This window comes from Benincasa hispida, chromosome 7, assembly GCF_009727055.1.
Source record: "Benincasa hispida cultivar B227 chromosome 7, ASM972705v1, whole genome shotgun sequence".
NCBI classification, from domain to species: domain Eukaryota; kingdom Viridiplantae; phylum Streptophyta; class Magnoliopsida; order Cucurbitales; family Cucurbitaceae; genus Benincasa; species Benincasa hispida.
Window position 1 is genome coordinate 3,538,164 of NC_052355.1, and position 14,534 is coordinate 3,552,697.

At 39.9% G+C, this 14,534-nt stretch overlaps 1 protein-coding gene across 1 annotated transcript; it reads left to right on the plus strand.

Moving 5' to 3' along the window:
* The first annotated feature begins 348 nt into the window (after positions 1 to 348).
* On the plus strand, positions 349 to 1,251 carry LOC120081642 (translation initiation factor IF-2-like). Its single transcript, XM_039036688.1, has 2 exons — positions 349 to 580; positions 665 to 1,251. Exons 1-2 carry the CDS (start codon positions 349 to 351, stop codon positions 1,249 to 1,251), a joined length of 819 nt encoding a protein of 272 aa, XP_038892616.1.
* Positions 1,252 to 14,534: the final 13,283 nt, after the last annotated feature.

Below are 14,534 nucleotides of genomic sequence, written 5' to 3' on the forward strand. Positions count from 1 at the left end.
CGTCCATTCAAATAAAATATTAAAGAAAAATTTGTTTGACAATTTGGGAAGAAGTCCAATTGATTCGTATCCCCAAGTAATTATGATTTGGCAGACGAAAGGACACTTTTTCTAAAATTCCATAAATGAAGGAGGTGAAACGATGCACCAGTTGAGCTACTTGAGGCTAGTCGCCGCGAAGATCGCGCTGGGCCCCACCACGGCCCAACCTTTAAATACGACCTCCTCCTTCATTGGATACCCTTTACCTCACTTTGGCAAACCAGAAACCCTAAGTGTCTTGCAGCCTACACCTTTCTTTGTCCCTAGTAGCTCGAGTTTTTACCAGACTTTTCCAAGCTCGTATCCATGGCTGACCAAACCTCAAACCAATCCGCTTCACCTTCCACCACTGATCAAGTAGCCATGCAAGAGGCAGCATTCCTGGCTGCTAGTCGCAGGCTTGTCGCCCAAGCCCACACTGTCCCCAGACTCGCCGGAAGAGACCAAAGAAATCCTTTGGCCGGTAGGCCTCCTGTGTTCAAGAGAGGCGGAAGCACTGAGAGCATGCCTATGCCAACACTTGCCATCTCCACTGAAAGTGAAAGGAAGAGATGAGATGATACGAAGGTGTTTGGCAACATCCTAAGTACCTTGGAGCAAGGAGGTGGACTGCTTGTGGCAGGTGTTGTAAACCAACCACTGCCTACGGAGGAGGAGGCGGCAGTAGTGGCTGATGAACCATTGAAGGATGGAGTAGTGGTAGTGGAAGAAGTGGTGGTTGAAGAAGAAGAAAAAGAGAATGATGTTTTGGTCCCAGAGACTCAGGAGGTAACTATCATCGCAGAAATTTATGACGAACCTCCAAGAAGAGAAGAAGAAAAGATCAAAGTCGAGGAGGCTAAGGAAGCAGAGGTTGCATTAGTAATGCCTGAAATTGCGATGGAGGAGGTTGCAGGGCATGCGTGGCCAGAAGAGGTCGAGAAGGAAGATAAGAAGAAGAAGAATAAGGGAAAGAAGGCTGAAGAGGCAGAGTATTCGCATCATCACAAGGCAAGAAAGATCAAAGAGAAAAAGGATAATGATAAAGATGAAGAGGCCAAGAAGGAGAGGAAGAAGAAGGAGAAAGAGGAGAGAAAATTGCGTCGACGTGAGAAGAGGCGCCTGAGAGAAGAAGAAGAAGCGAAATGGAGGGTTGCAAGCCCTGATGGAGAATCAACCTCCGTAAGGGAGGATAGGGGGGAAACGGTGCAGTTGATGGAACCGACATAACCTGAAGCAACGCAAATAGTTGCGGCGGATGAAGGAGAAGAAACAGAGGGAACCCCCCTAATGCGGCGTCGCAGGGAGAATGCGCCGCAAGGGTCCACAATTGACCCTCAAAGATGAATTTTGGCATTGGAAGAGAAAGAGAGAAAAAGAAAAGAAGAGGAGGAGAAGCAAGAAAAGATGGAGAGGGGCAAGCTGATCATCGCAGAGGGAGATAGAAGAAGAAGATTGGAATTTGAAGAAATGCAACGCAACAATGAGCTTGCCAGACTTGAAGGGATCTAGAAGCGCGAGGAGGAACAACGTCTATTGCTAGCCTCTGAGGAATTCGAAGAAGAGTTTATGAGAGAAGAAAGAGAAGAAGAAGAAGAAGAAGAGAGAAGGAAGAAAGAAGAAGAGGAAAGATTATTGTTGGAGGAGAAGAGGAAGAAGCACAAAGCCAATAAGAAGCGCTTATATAAGAGCAAGGGCAAAGAGCTCGTCGAGCACGAGAAAGAAAAGCAACACAGAGAGTGGGAAAAGAGAGAACAACAAGCAGCCCGCGTTGCGTTGGCAAAAGGCAAGGATGTAGCAGAAAGCAGTGAACCTGCAGCGGCCAAGAAGCGATCATCAAAGAAAAAGGAGAACGATGATATGTTGATCGAGATGGGCTTCTACCCTGCGCCAACTCCACTACCTGACCTCATCACGAGCGTAATTGTGGAGCATGGGTGGGACACATTCTGCCAGTGCCCATCCATCATAGTTCCTCAGGTAGTACGAAGCTTTTATCGTGGGAGCCTACACAAAAATAGGGATGCGGTGACCTTTAAGGGGGAGACAGTATCTTTCAACGCAAGGGACATCAACGAAATTTATCAAATGAAGGACAACCCTGATGCGCCAGGGAACAAAATTATTGATGATCCCACAGAAGGGCAGATGGAGGACGTGTTGAAGATACTGACGCAACCGGGCACAAAATGGTCGGTCTCGCCCAAAGGCATCCATACCTTAGAATCCATGTCCTTGCTCCTAGAGGGAAGGCTATGGGTTTATTTGGTCAAGAAGAGGTTGATCCCAACAACGCACGACAGAACTGTATCAAGGGATTGGGTCATGGCCGCATACTGTATGGCCTGCAACATTCCTATCAACGTGGGCCAGTTGATCGCGAGGCATATTAGAGCATTAGTGGGGCATATACCGGGGCAGTACTTCTTCCCGTGGATCGTTTCAAGTCTATGCCTGTCTATGGGTGTAGGCGTTGATGAGGAGCCCATGTCGGAAGTCCACGGCCTCATCAACATAAAAATCTCGAGAATGCTCCTTAAAGATTCTCCACACTGCCCCGAGCTGCTAGCAAAGAGGCCTGCGATCGATTTGAATGTGCGGCTGGAACCTAGACCAAAAAGAAGACGAAGAGAGGATAAGGGGAAAGAGAAGGTCCAGGATTCACCAACACAAAATCTGGCACCCATGGACCCTCTTCCCTTAATCATCAGGCCTCAAAGCCCGCCAACGCAACCCTCTTCCCCCTTACACGAGCATTTTACAAACCTACTTCTTGTCCCCAACTCTCCAATTTACCCAGCAGCCCCACCTTCACCATTAGCATCATCACCGCAACCCACCATTCCACTGCCGCAAGTTGACGACCCACACGATTTGGGTGAAAGCACCTCTGCCCAAACCCAAAACAATGCTGGCGAGACATCGCAGGTATAACCCTCCATCACTGCCATGGCTACTGAGTTAGCAGAAATGAGATCTCTCTTCTCCCAACAACAACAACTCTTCTCTCAACAACAACACCTCTTCAACCAACGATTTGAGGTAGTAATGGAGCGCATTGATGAGATTCAACACAGTGCCACCACATCAAGAGAGGCGTTGATCAACATGCAGCGCAACATTTATAAAGTTCATATGCACCAGAGAATAATTACGAAGCGTAATCAAGAGTACTTCAACTTTCTTACCACATATCTTCAAGGTCCAATGATGCCCCTACATCTCCGGCAGCACTTAAATTTTGAAGACGCGCCTCCTGCACCACCTCAAAATCCGCCAGATCCTCCTGCTTCTCAACCTTCATATTTACACATTCTTCCAATACGATTTTTTTATGTGGCCATTCTTTAATTGTATTCAATTCTTTTATTATTTGTAAGGTAATCAAAATTCTTTGACTCTCTTACAGGCAATAGAAAATTTTGTAATGCGTTCATTTGTAATTTATTTATATACTTGTTAATAGTCAATACAATCAGAGTATATATTCACTCCACTTTTTGCCCGTGCCTTTTTCTGTATCTTTCTTTGTCAATTTTTGTAATGTTCTTAATCTCTTGTTTTTACGAGCTTCATTGCGTTGCTATGATGTAATACATGTTTACACTTAGAAAAATTTCCCATACTTAGTAAATTCTGACTAACACTTAGTTAATTCTTAGTTTAGCAGTACTTTACCTTTTATCTTTCAAAGTTCTGCTCAAACCTTCTTTTTGAAATTTTCTTCTGAGTGTTTGTCTAGTCTCTCCGAACAATGCAATGAGGACCTTGCTCATCTTTAAATTTAAGGGTGGGGAAGGTCTGCCTTTAACCTGTCTCTTATACACATCTAGATGTGTATAAGAGACAGCATGACACCCGTGGGGATAAGCCAAAACGAAGAGTGTAACCATGACCAACAGTCTCTAAATAAAGAAATGACGCAAATTTTTGCTCACCACAGATAGATACATTGAGTTGTTTTGACAAAGAAGAGATAAACATTCTATTTTGAAAACTAGAAAAGCTTCTTTGAGTAGAATTTTGTCATATAGAAGAATAAAGTAGGGCTTGCTGGGAATTAGCCAGGATAGAAGGAAATTGCGATGTCAAGTAATGTGCCTAAGTGCAACATTCGGAGAACCCAATCGTCACAAAAATAGAGGATAGGAATGTAGCATGATTGCCTTAGTAGAAGATATGCTTGAGGAAAAGCATATATCTAAATTTGGGGGTGTGATAATGTGTAGAAATACAAGTTATTTGTGCCACCTTATCTAGATATTGCGGCCAAAAGTTAGCAAATATGCGCCGATTGTATGAAAATTAGCCTAGTATTACAATAATTATGAATGATTGCAATTACACCCACTAACACCATAAAGATGGAAGACAAGTCGAATTTACTTTGTTTTGCAGGAGACCAAGTCACCGCTTGCGCTAAAGGCTCATGAGAAACTAATTAACGCATCTCTGTCACAATGCGCCCGTCAATAAACAATGAAGAGACAATTACCGCAATGACGGCGCAATGCGACAGTCGATCCAGAGCTGTAATGTCGTTACTAAAAACAGCACCGCATGCGAATCCATGATCGGAAGATGCAACTGAGCAACGCAAAAGCGGAGGATTGAGACACGTGTACAACTAAAGGTTGTGCAGAATTGACAGTCTGATTACATAACAGAAGGAATAATATCCCTCCATCTTTGGAATTACAATAACGATCAAGTGGGGACCACAAGGCCGGAGTCAAAGAGCTGCACCTATAAATACCCCATGGATTTCAGAGAAAAAACTATGCTACGGGATACGGGGTAAGTGCTGCAAAATTGTTGAAAGAAGCCGAGTGCTTAAGAGACGAAATCTGGGAAGAAGACGATATAAGGCTGAGAGGTGAATCTCTGATCTAATCTTCCAAATGCCCGATTGAAAGCTCTGTGCAAAGATCCCTGCTACCGGTGGAGCAAGCCTGCGAGGGAAGCTCTTCCTGCCACCAAAACCATCCTATCCGACAAGCGGATTTTCATCAAATCAATGCCAAGACATTGGCGCTTGTTTGTTTCTGTCTATCTCTTTCATCGTTGTACTTCACTGTTCTTTTTCTCTTCATTCACACACCATGTATCAAACGCTTAATAGAGATATTAAATGTTTCGATAGCTTCCATTTACCATTCTCTGTCTATTTCCGTTCACCCGTCAATCACTTTCTTCATGATGTTTTCTTAATTCCCTGATAAGCAATATGAATTAACCAAGTACTTAATTTATGTTAGAGATATAAAATGCGTTTAGCTAAGGCATGCTTGACGGCATCTTTACCTGTGAGAGCAGAAGTGAAGATGCAATTATGATCTATCGAAAGAGGATTAGAAGAATGTGTTAACTAAAGCGAGTAGTACTTCCAAACATGGAAGCAACCTTGCATTCATTATGTTAGTCTCAGTTTCACCATAGACATGTGGGAGTGCGGCCGATCACCGAGATGTGTACGCCAAGAGAAGAGCGGAACAGTATTCGTAGCTTCAATGCGATTAAGAACTTGCGTTGTTTATATTATTTGTCTTTTTTCTATTCTATTCATAAGACTTGCTGCCGCATCCCACATCTTTGCACAACTTTCATAGCCAGCCTTGACCCCAACATCTTGTACATGAAGCCTGTATCTTGTATCATCTAGCTTAGGTTAACTGTATTTTTATTTTATTATCGCATCTTTACTGCTTTACTTTATTTTATTGCAATTTATATACCTGTACACACACACTTTTAAAGATTGAAAACCTGGTTGCATATATCATAAACATACCACAATAACCTAAACCAATCCCCGTGTTCGACCTCGGATCACACCGAGAAACTTACGGTGGAATTACACTTGGTTCCATCGTAAGGAACTTGTGACAGCGCATGGCATACTACATGAACTTCCATAATTAACGCATATTCAGAAGTAGTATCGCATCATCATGAGCATAGAACATCATAAATTCTTACCTATCCAAAAAAACCAGTCAACAAATATTTAAGGTGACGGAAATGGAACACCCCTACTTGGGAACCTAATGGGAAAGGTGAATTAGATAGATTTGATGCATGCATGCAAAGTCGATGATAGTCTATTAATATGTTCAATGGGACTTGATTCGAACTTGTTTAATTATCAAAAGCAAGAGTTTTTTTGTAGCAAATTAAACTCAAACTTAGATAAAATCAGTAGCGGATTGTCTAAGTTAATAAATCCCTAGGTAGAACATTCAGTGGGAGGTACTTGGGGTATATGATACTTCACTTAAACCTATACATGTTTTCTCCCTAAAGTTCACACTGTGAGATCTATCCTCGGCCTCGTGGAACCCTGGGAGTGTCCCCCTAAAGGATTGTTTTAGGTAGGTCAATACTAAAGTGAACAAAGAGACTGTTTATAGTAAGTGGGAGCGGGACGTGTGACAACATGTCCCACAGTCTCTCTCATTAGGTTGGATAACGTTTTGTGCATCGCCTCAAGGCACCCTGGGAGTGTCCCCCTAAAGGATGTAAATTTTTCACGACTCATTATTTGATCTCTTGAAAAGGATAGGGTTGCTTTAGTCTCTTGTCCTAATATGCTTTTTTCCTACGGTAGGCGCATTAGGACAGGACTTTAGGGACTAAATTGAGGGGTTACACTTACGCGGAATTGTTAAATGTTAACATATTCTGGACTGGAAGAATGGTGACTGTTAGAGTCAATTACAAGAGTTGTTTCTGTCTAATAGTTGAGTATGTCTCATCCCAGTGAAAGGGCACTTGATCACCCCACCGGCGACTTTTGTCCAGCCACGTTGGGGCATCATTGCAAAATAGATGTCTTTTCACTTAGGGTACAATAAAACTATTTTGCTAAAACTTAAATTTAGTGTTAAAAGTGGTAATGCAAGTAGACTTATTAATGTTTTTCAGCAACTTTTAATTATGGCAATCGCGACATTAGCTTTAATAGCCACTGAAAAACTGACTGGCGACAATTATGCTAGTTGGAAAAAACTCATTACTTACAATATTAATCATCGATGATCTTTGGTTCGTCCTTACGGAGGATTGTCCTCCTATTCTAGCTCTTACTGCTGCTCGAAACGTCCGAGACGTGTATGAGTGATGGACACGGGCGAACGAGAAGGCCCGAGCATACATCTTGGCTAGCATAAACAATGTCTTGGGCAAGAAGCATGAGCCCATGGTCAATGCATGTGAGATCATGGAGTCCATGAAGGGAATGTTCAGAAAACCGTCCGGGCAGCTCAAGCATGACGCTCTCAAAAGCATCTTCAACTCCAAGATGAAGGAGGGTACATCTATTTGAGAACATGTTCTGAACATGATGGTGCACTTTAATGTGGCGGAGATGAACGACGCCTGCATCAATGAGGGAAGCTAGGTTAGCATTATTTTGCAAACGTTGCCAGAAAGCTTCCTGCACTTTGTAAGCAACGTTATTCTAAACAGGGTTGATTACACTCTTACAACTCTCCTTAACAAGTTGCAAACATTCCAATCCTTACTAAAAAGAAAGGGGAAGATAGTTGGTGAGGCAAATGTTACTTCATCATCTAAAAAGTTCCACCGACGTTAGGGAAAAAGGAAGGCACCGGCTAACCCACAACCTACCACACAGTGGGGTAGGCAACCAACACCGGTTGAAAAATGAAAATGTTTCTATTGCAACTAGGATGGGCACTCAAAGCGGAATTGCCCACGTTGGCTAAAGGAGAGGAAGAAGGCTAAGGCCAAGGCCAAACAAGGTAAATATGATTTACTGGTTGTGGAAACATGTTTAGTGGAGAATGATGATTCTGCCTGGATTATAGTCTCTAGGGCCACTAATCATGGGATTAGATCATAGCAGAAACTTGAGGCTGGTAAGATGACCATGCGAGTAGGAATCAGGCACGTCGTCTCGGCTGTGGCAGTTAACTTTACATAATAGATTTATCATTTTACATGATGTATATGTTGTTCCCGAGTTAAAGAGGAACTTAATTTCTGTAAAGTGTCTGTTTGAATGTAAATTTACTCTCAACTTTTCTATGAACCAAGTGTTTATTCTAAAATATGGTCTTGAGATTTGTTCAACTTTACTGGAAAATAATTTGTATGTGCTAAGACCGTTAGTGACAAATTCCCTTCATAACATAGAGATGTTTAAGACTGTCGTAACTCAAAATAAACGACTTAAACTTTCTGAAAAATTCCCTCCATAACATAGAAATATTTAAAACTGTCGTAACTCAAAATAAACGACTTAAAATTTCTCCTAAAGAAAATGCCCAACTTTGGCACCTTCGATTAGGGCACATCAATCTCAATAGGATTGAGAGATTTATGAAGAATGTACTACTAAATGAGTTAGAGGAAAATTCTTTACCTGTGTGAGATTCGTGCGTTGAAGGTAAGATAACTAAAAGACATTTTACTGGAAAAGGTTATCAAGCCAAAGTGCCTCTAGAGTTAGTACATTCAAACCTTTGTGGTCTAATGAATGTGCAAGCCAGAGAAGGTTACGAGTATTTCATCACTTTTACTAATGATTACTTAAGGTATGGGTATGTTTATTTGATGCAACACAAGTCAAAATCCTTTTAAAAGTTCAAAGAGTTCAAGGTTGAAGTTGAAAATGCATTAGATAAGCAGATTAAGACACTTCGATCTGATTTGGACAGAGAGTTTTTGGATTCAGAGTTCCAAAACTATTTGATAGAACATGGAATCGTTTCCCAACTCTCAACACTTGGTACACCTCAGTAGAATGGTGTATCAGAGAGGAGAAACAGAATCCTGTTGAACATGGTTCGGTTGATGATGAGTTATGCTTCCTTACCAGACTCGTTTTGGGGTTTTGCAGTAGAAACTGCATCCAATATCCTCAATTGTGTTCCTTCCATAAGTCTTGCCAGAACACCTTTTTAGTTGTGCAACAGGCGTAAAGCTAGTTTGCATCACTTCTGCATTTGGGGTTGCCCAGCCCATGTTGTTGAGGCTAATCCTAAGAAATTGGAATCACGTTCGAGGTTGCACCTCTTTGTAAGATACCCCAAAGGGACACGGGGAGGTTACTTTTATGATCCTAAGGAAAACAAGGTGTTTGTGTTGACAAACGCTACCTTCCTTGAGGAGGATCATATAAGGGAGCATAGTCCGAGAAGTAAAACAGTATTGAGTGAACTTTCCAAAGACACTATTGAACCTTCAACAAGATTGTTGAAGGACATACTACATCAACACGAGTTGTTGATGGAAGTTCATCTAGCAGGTCAAATCCACCTTGAGAGTTGAGGGAACCTCGACGTAGTTAGAGGGTTACGAACCCACCTGTTCGCTATATGGGTTTAACTGAAATCCTGACTATGGTAGCATATGGCGAGGTTGAGGATCCATTGTCTTATAAGAAGGCAATGAAGGATGTTGACAAAGATGAATGGGCCAAAACCATGGATCATGAGATTGAGTCTATGTACTTCAACTCAATATAGGATCTTGTAGATCAACCTGATGGGGTTAAACCCATAGGTTGCAAATGGATCTACAAGAGGAAACGAGGTGCTGATGGAAAGGTGTAAACCTTCAAGGCTAGACTTGTGGCAAAGGGTTATACCAGGTGGAGGGAGTTGACTATAAGGAGACTTTCTCACCTGTTGCCATGCTTAAGTCTATCCGCATCGTCTTGTCCATTTCCTCAAATTATGAGTATGAGATATGGCAAATCGATGTCAAGATTGCCTTTCTCTTGAGGAGACCATTTACATGGTGCAACCCGAGGGATTCATAGCCCGAGGTCAGGAGCAAAAGGTTGCAGATTAAATCAATCCATTTATGGATTGAATAGGCATCTCGATCTTGGAACATAAGGTTTGATGTTGCGATCAAATCTTATGGCTTTGACCAAAACGTTGATGAGCTTTGTATTTACAAGAAGATCATCAACAGTCCAGTAGTTTTCCTAGTGTTATATGTAGACGATATCCTACTCATTGGGAATGATGTAGTTTTACAGACTTCAGTTAAGAACTAGCTAGCGACCCAATTCAAAATGAATGATTTGAGAGAGGCTCAAATTGTTCTTGGGATTCAGATTTTTTGGGATTGAAAGAAGAAAGTGCTAGCACTATCTCAAGCATCGTATATTGATACTGATCAAGTACTCGATGCAGAACTTCAAGATGGGCCTTTTGCCTTTTCGCCATGGAGTTACATTGTCCAAAGAGCAATGTCCTAAGGCACCTCAAGAGGTTGAGGAAATGAGACGGGTCCCCTATGCATCTATCGTTGGCAGTTTGATGTATGCAATGTTATGTACTAGACCTAACATCTGCTATGGTGTGGCAAATTCAAGAGAGCCTCGAAGTCACAAGCGCGACAAGCATATCGAGTGGAAATACCATTTTATCAGAGAGAATTGTGCATCAAGGGGACGTGATAGTCACAAAAATAGCTTCGAAGCACAATGTTGCTGATCCGTTTACGAAGGCACTCACGACTATAGTGTTTGAGGGTCACCGTCAGAGAATGGGTCTACGGGACCGTCTACGATTGGACTAGGGAAATTGGGAGTATTGTTGTAACTTGGCTTTGATGCCCTAGTTTATTGTTTTGTACTTGTATTTTTCTTGTACACCCCACTAGCTTTAGGATAAGTTGAAGATTATTGGGTTATTTCCCTAAATCTCGTTGGGTTCTGTAGTTTGTAAACAAGTGTATGAACAAACTTTTGTGATGTAATATTATGAGATATTTTCTTCACTATTGTCTTTGAAATATGAAATATTTTAGTTGCATTAACCACAAACCAATAAACTAAGATCCCTGGTTATCATTGTAACTTAAGCATGTATGTGATGACATACAAGTGGATCCTACTTTAAGTGATAACCTAAATGGTCTGTAGTATAAGGATAAAGGAAGGAAACCATATCTTGTTGACGTTACGAGTGTGGCTCGCTTTGTAGATGTTACATGTGTTGTAAAGTGCCACAAATGATTTGATCCTGACCGTTCATGTATTAAACATGCGAGTGGGGATGCTCTATACAAAAAAGTTTGTATATGACCGGACCATGAAATGTTGTCTCGTTATATAACACCGTTCATGATAGAGACTTTCATTTCACTAGGATGACCATAGGTAACATGACCTTAATCCTGAGTGAGTTGGGAACTCCTGCCTATGAGGGCGGTCCTTTGATTTGTATGGGTGCGAGTGGCCAAATCGCCGATTGAACTTAAAGAGTTAAGGAGTTAGATGTAATTACAAGGAAAAAACAGTAAATTGGCCCAGTTGTACTTACGAGCGATTTGTGAAGGGTAATCTTACTGTTTATTGGTCATATCCAATGGACACAGAAATATATCTGTAGAGCGAAGAGTGCAGCTGACGGTCTTTAGTGGAATGTCCGACAGTTAACGGATTGTGGATATCGTGATTAAAGAGTTTAGTTAGTTATTCATGTACTGTTGGAGCTTCAAGCTACAGGTTCATAAGGTCCCCTTAGTAGCTCAATGGATTCATGTTAACAATTAGTTTTTTAGTTAGTTTGAACTGTTCAAATTAACAAGACGAAATTTAATTATATATGCTATAATTAAATTGCATCAATTACATGAGATATAATTGGCTTAATGTATTAGATACATTAATTGGAGGAATTATTATTAAATGTTGTAAAAGAGAAAAATAACTATAGTTTGTTGCATGAGATGTGATATTAAAAACTATAAATTATGAATGTATTATATATTTGTAATTAAATCAATTATAGGATAATTGGTTCCATTTTTTTCTCCTAATAACCAACTTAGTGAGAAGTTGTGATGAGTTATGGTAACTGATGGATAAAATGAAAATCCTTTTAATTTTTTCACAATGCGATCATTAAGCAATTGAGAATCGCATGATCCAAAGATATAGCTATACGATAGCTTGAGAGCATAAACAATGTGTAATGATTCATCTATACGATAGTCACTTGTTTTCTAAACGGTCGATTACTCAGTCTATACAATATACTTTAGTTATCTTGTTTTCATTTTTTTCACAATGTGATCATTAAGTGATTGAGATTCGTACGATCAAAAGAAATAGCTATACAATAGCTTGAGAGCATAAACGATCATATAACGAGTTATCTATATGATAGTCACTTGCTTTCTAAACGATTGAGTACTCAGTCTATATGATAGACTTTAGTTATCTCCAACTTACTTGATCATCTACACGATCTGTCAAATTCCTCCTACCCTCTACCAAATCCTATAGAGCCCACAACTCTTGGATTCTCACATCGAGAATACCAAGATAGCCTACTGGTGGTGTGTACTTACTGTTCGAGGGACGAGTATAGATTTGTTCTTTTTTGAGGAGATTACTGAGGTGTGACATTCGTGTTGGCGAACGATATTTTAGTAAGATCGAGGGAATGAGAAGAATAGTTCTTTAAGGGTAAGTTCTCTTGATCCTTAGTACTTTCATTTTTCAAGCATGTTGTAATTTAGAATTTTTGCATAACTATTACTGTTTGAATGTAAATGTGTATGTTATGATTGGGTTTTGAACGATCTCGCTTCCGCCCATGGGTCTCTTTGATAAGAGTTCCTTCAAAACAAATATGATTAGTGACCCCTGAATCCGGTATCCAGGTAGAATCTTCATTCTCCACTATACATGTTTCAATAACTAATAAATCTAATTTACCTAGTTTTTCCTTTTCAGCTTTCTGTGCAGTTGGAGCCTTCCCCTTCCCAATTTTCTTCTTTTTCTTTTGAATACCTCTATTAGTGGAGAAAGAAGGGCCAGATTTACTCCCAAAAGACGATTAGTTCTGGGGTTTTCCTTTTAAGGTAGAAACAGCATTTGCTTCTGCATCTGAACCTTTATTTTTCAATAAAGATTTGTAAATCTAGAGTTTGTTGACATATGTGGATTGTTGTCCAAAAAGGCCTTGCAAAGACTCCATGATCTCTTTTGCAGTAGCTAATTTCTCGTGTTTCTTTGGTAATACATCAGATATACTTGCTAAGATATAAACCCGAGCCTTCTCATTAGCTTTGACCATCTTTCATATGCATCCCGAACTGTTCAGTTTGCATTGGGACTAGAGGATGGAGAACATTCCTTTGTTAAAACGAATCGGAGGTAATCTATTACTAGTATCGTGTTGATATTCAATTTCCAAGTTTCGTAATTATCGCCGCTAAGTTTTTCAAAAGTTAATAGTTGTATAATGGATGATGACATTGCTGAAAAAGTAAACAAATTTATTAGATAATTGATTTTAACTCTTTTTAGTCCAGTTTATTTAGCAAATATAATGTACTCATTGTCATTATTGTTTTTCTACGATACTTCAGTTAGTTAGAATAGCCCCTACTGAATCAAGACATTCTTGACTAAATATTGGTACCATAATAACTCGTCCTTATAGTACTTAGTTACCGTTTATTTGGTCAAGAACTTTACTAACACTTAGTAAGTCTTGTAAGTGTATACCCGCCACTTTCGAATAATAGAGATCGGAAGCAAACAGGCCCTTGAAGGAGAAGCATGTCACACCCCCTCTTAACCTAGGAAAGGACATTGCAGTAGTTATCAACCCTTTTGCTGACACTTACTGCCTATTAACTCTAGCGGAAATAAATCTAATACCATTGTGCAATCTCAAACACAGTGGTTGCCTTTATGGCTAAATAAACGTTAAGTATTAAACAAAAAATATTTACAAAGATTACATTACTAGTTTGATAAGTCTCGACACCCAAAATCTTAGTCCCTACATGAACAACTATAACATGTGTATAATGTTTACAGTAACCACGTAGCAGATAGGTTACAATAACTCTTGTCTTTTAGTGGCAGAGCAAATGTAGAACTATCTTATGAGGATTTGACCACTACCAGGGGAAAGAAAAACATTTGAAAACGGAATGAGCTTGCTAGCCCAGTGAGTGACTTAAGAAAGAAAATTGATTCTCATGCATAAGTCTCAATAAAGAGATCGTACTGAAATATAAATCTTTTCAATAACCTTGTACTAAAATATAAACATTTTCCAAACATAAAACATGTAAAGTTTTTTTCATCATAAAACATTAAACTATTACTTAGTTGAGAATAACCTTGTTGTGGTTAAATCCCAACGTCAACTACTTAGTCAAGAGAGAACCCTTTTGCTCAATCTCTGACGTTAACTACCTACGTGTACGTGCTTATATCTAAGTACCATCATATCTTAGGTACTCCTACTTAGATACTTTCTCAATGTCCCTCAGTATCGAGCTGCTCGGATACCTTCTCAAATGTCCCTCAGTATCAAGCTTTAAGTAATACTAGTCATACGATGACTTTCTCTTCAAAGCATGTAAATCAAAATGCATAGAAAACATGTCTTTAAAGTTACTAACGCATGCTTTGTGTATTTAAACACAAAAATATTTTTTCAATAAACTTTCATATATGGCATGCGTTTAAAAACATAACTCATAGTTTTCTTGGAAACTACTTT